The sequence below is a fragment of the Gracilinanus agilis genome, chromosome 5, assembly GCF_016433145.1.
Source record: "Gracilinanus agilis isolate LMUSP501 chromosome 5, AgileGrace, whole genome shotgun sequence".
NCBI classification, from domain to species: Eukaryota; Metazoa; Chordata; class Mammalia; order Didelphimorphia; family Didelphidae; genus Gracilinanus; species Gracilinanus agilis.
Window position 1 is genome coordinate 151,678,492 of NC_058134.1, and position 1,327 is coordinate 151,679,818.

Genomic DNA, 1,327 nt, shown 5'->3' on the forward strand with positions numbered 1-1,327 from the left:
CACACACACACACTCTGGAGCCTGCGCTAGACAAGGGGGAGGCGGGCGCTCGCGCCGTGCTCTCGAATCACGTGCCTTGGCTACTGCCGCGGTTATCCGCGGCCACCGTGCGCCCCTGAGGGCGGGAGTCCGCCATCCCTGCGGAAAAGCGCGTGCCTCACGTCCAGCCCGTCCCCGGCTTCCTCCGCCTGACCTCTGAATCCTATCGCGTGCCCGCGGCTCCGCCTCTCTCCACTCCCTCCTCCTCCCTCCGCTCCCCCTTCCACTCCACTCCCCTTCGTGGCGCTCCCCGCCCTGGGGGGTGGGGTGGAGAGATGGGGCGGGGAGGAGCCGAATGCTCGGACTCTGGAGCTGCGCGGGCAGCCGCCTCCTCTGGCGTCACGGCTCTTCCCCTCCCCAATCCCAGACCGCCCACCTTCCCTCCTTCCCTCGACCCCTCCTCCTGCTCCCGCTCGGGCTCCTGCACCCCACCTCCTTCCCTCCTTCTCCGCCCCCTCCCCCCCGGTCCGTGCTGTGACTTAAGCAACGGAGCGCGGTGAAGCCCATTTTTCCCCTTCCTCGCAGCGCCGACGAGCCCGCGGCTCGCCTTCCCCCACACGCCCTCTGTCCCGAGATGAATTGTGCGGCCGAAGCCGAGTTCAACATCCTTCTCGCCACCGATTCCTACAAGGTACTGGGGCTTGGGGTGAGGGCAGGTGACGGACGGAGAAAGGAGGGTAGGGGAGGCTGCGGCCGCCAGGGTGATGGGTGGGGGGCGAGCGGCGCTGCGGCGGGGACCGGGGGCAGGTAAACCGGCTTGGGGCCCGGGCCGAGCCTGGAGCCGAGGCCCGGGGAGGCCGCTGTTGCTGGAGATGGGGCAGGTGAGGTCGGGGCTCCCTGACTGCGATGGATGGGGAGGAGGCGGGGCCTGCTGGAGGGGAGGGGAGGGGATGGCGGGGCGGCCCGGGGTTCGGGGAGAGGGGGCGTGGGAGGCCATTCGAGGGGGAGGTAAAGGGGATCGCGCACCTCTGGGGACCCGTGCCCGGGCCTCCCCAGGAATGCGTTCCTTTCTTACCAGGCAGGGCCTGGGGGAGGGAAGACAGGCATCCTTCTGGGGAAGCGGGTCAGTTAGGTAACGGCTGCGGCGCCGGCGGCGGTGGTGGGGAGGCCGGGAATCTGCACATGCCGTCCCCCCTCCCCCAGCCAGCCCGGGGGTGGTGTAGCCTGGGGTGAGCAGGGCTTCTGGGGAAGGGGTTGCCCTGCTCTCCAGGACTTCTCTTCGGGGAAACCAGCCACTTTTATTTTCCTTTCTTTTACCTTCCTCTTTTTTAAACGAGCCCCCCCCCCC

General features: G+C 69.1%; 1 protein-coding gene across 1 annotated transcript in view; it reads left to right on the forward strand.

Moving 5' to 3' along the window:
- Positions 1-457: 457 nt before the first annotated feature.
- The window catches only part of NAMPT (nicotinamide phosphoribosyltransferase), a 60,050-nt gene continuing 59,180 nt past the window's right edge, over positions 458-1,327 (forward strand). Inside the window, exon 1 of the mRNA XM_044677579.1 lies at positions 458-670. Coding sequence (XP_044533514.1) covers positions 614-670 — 57 coding nt within the window. The 5' untranslated portion in view covers positions 458-613. The remainder of the gene's footprint in view (positions 671-1,327) is intronic.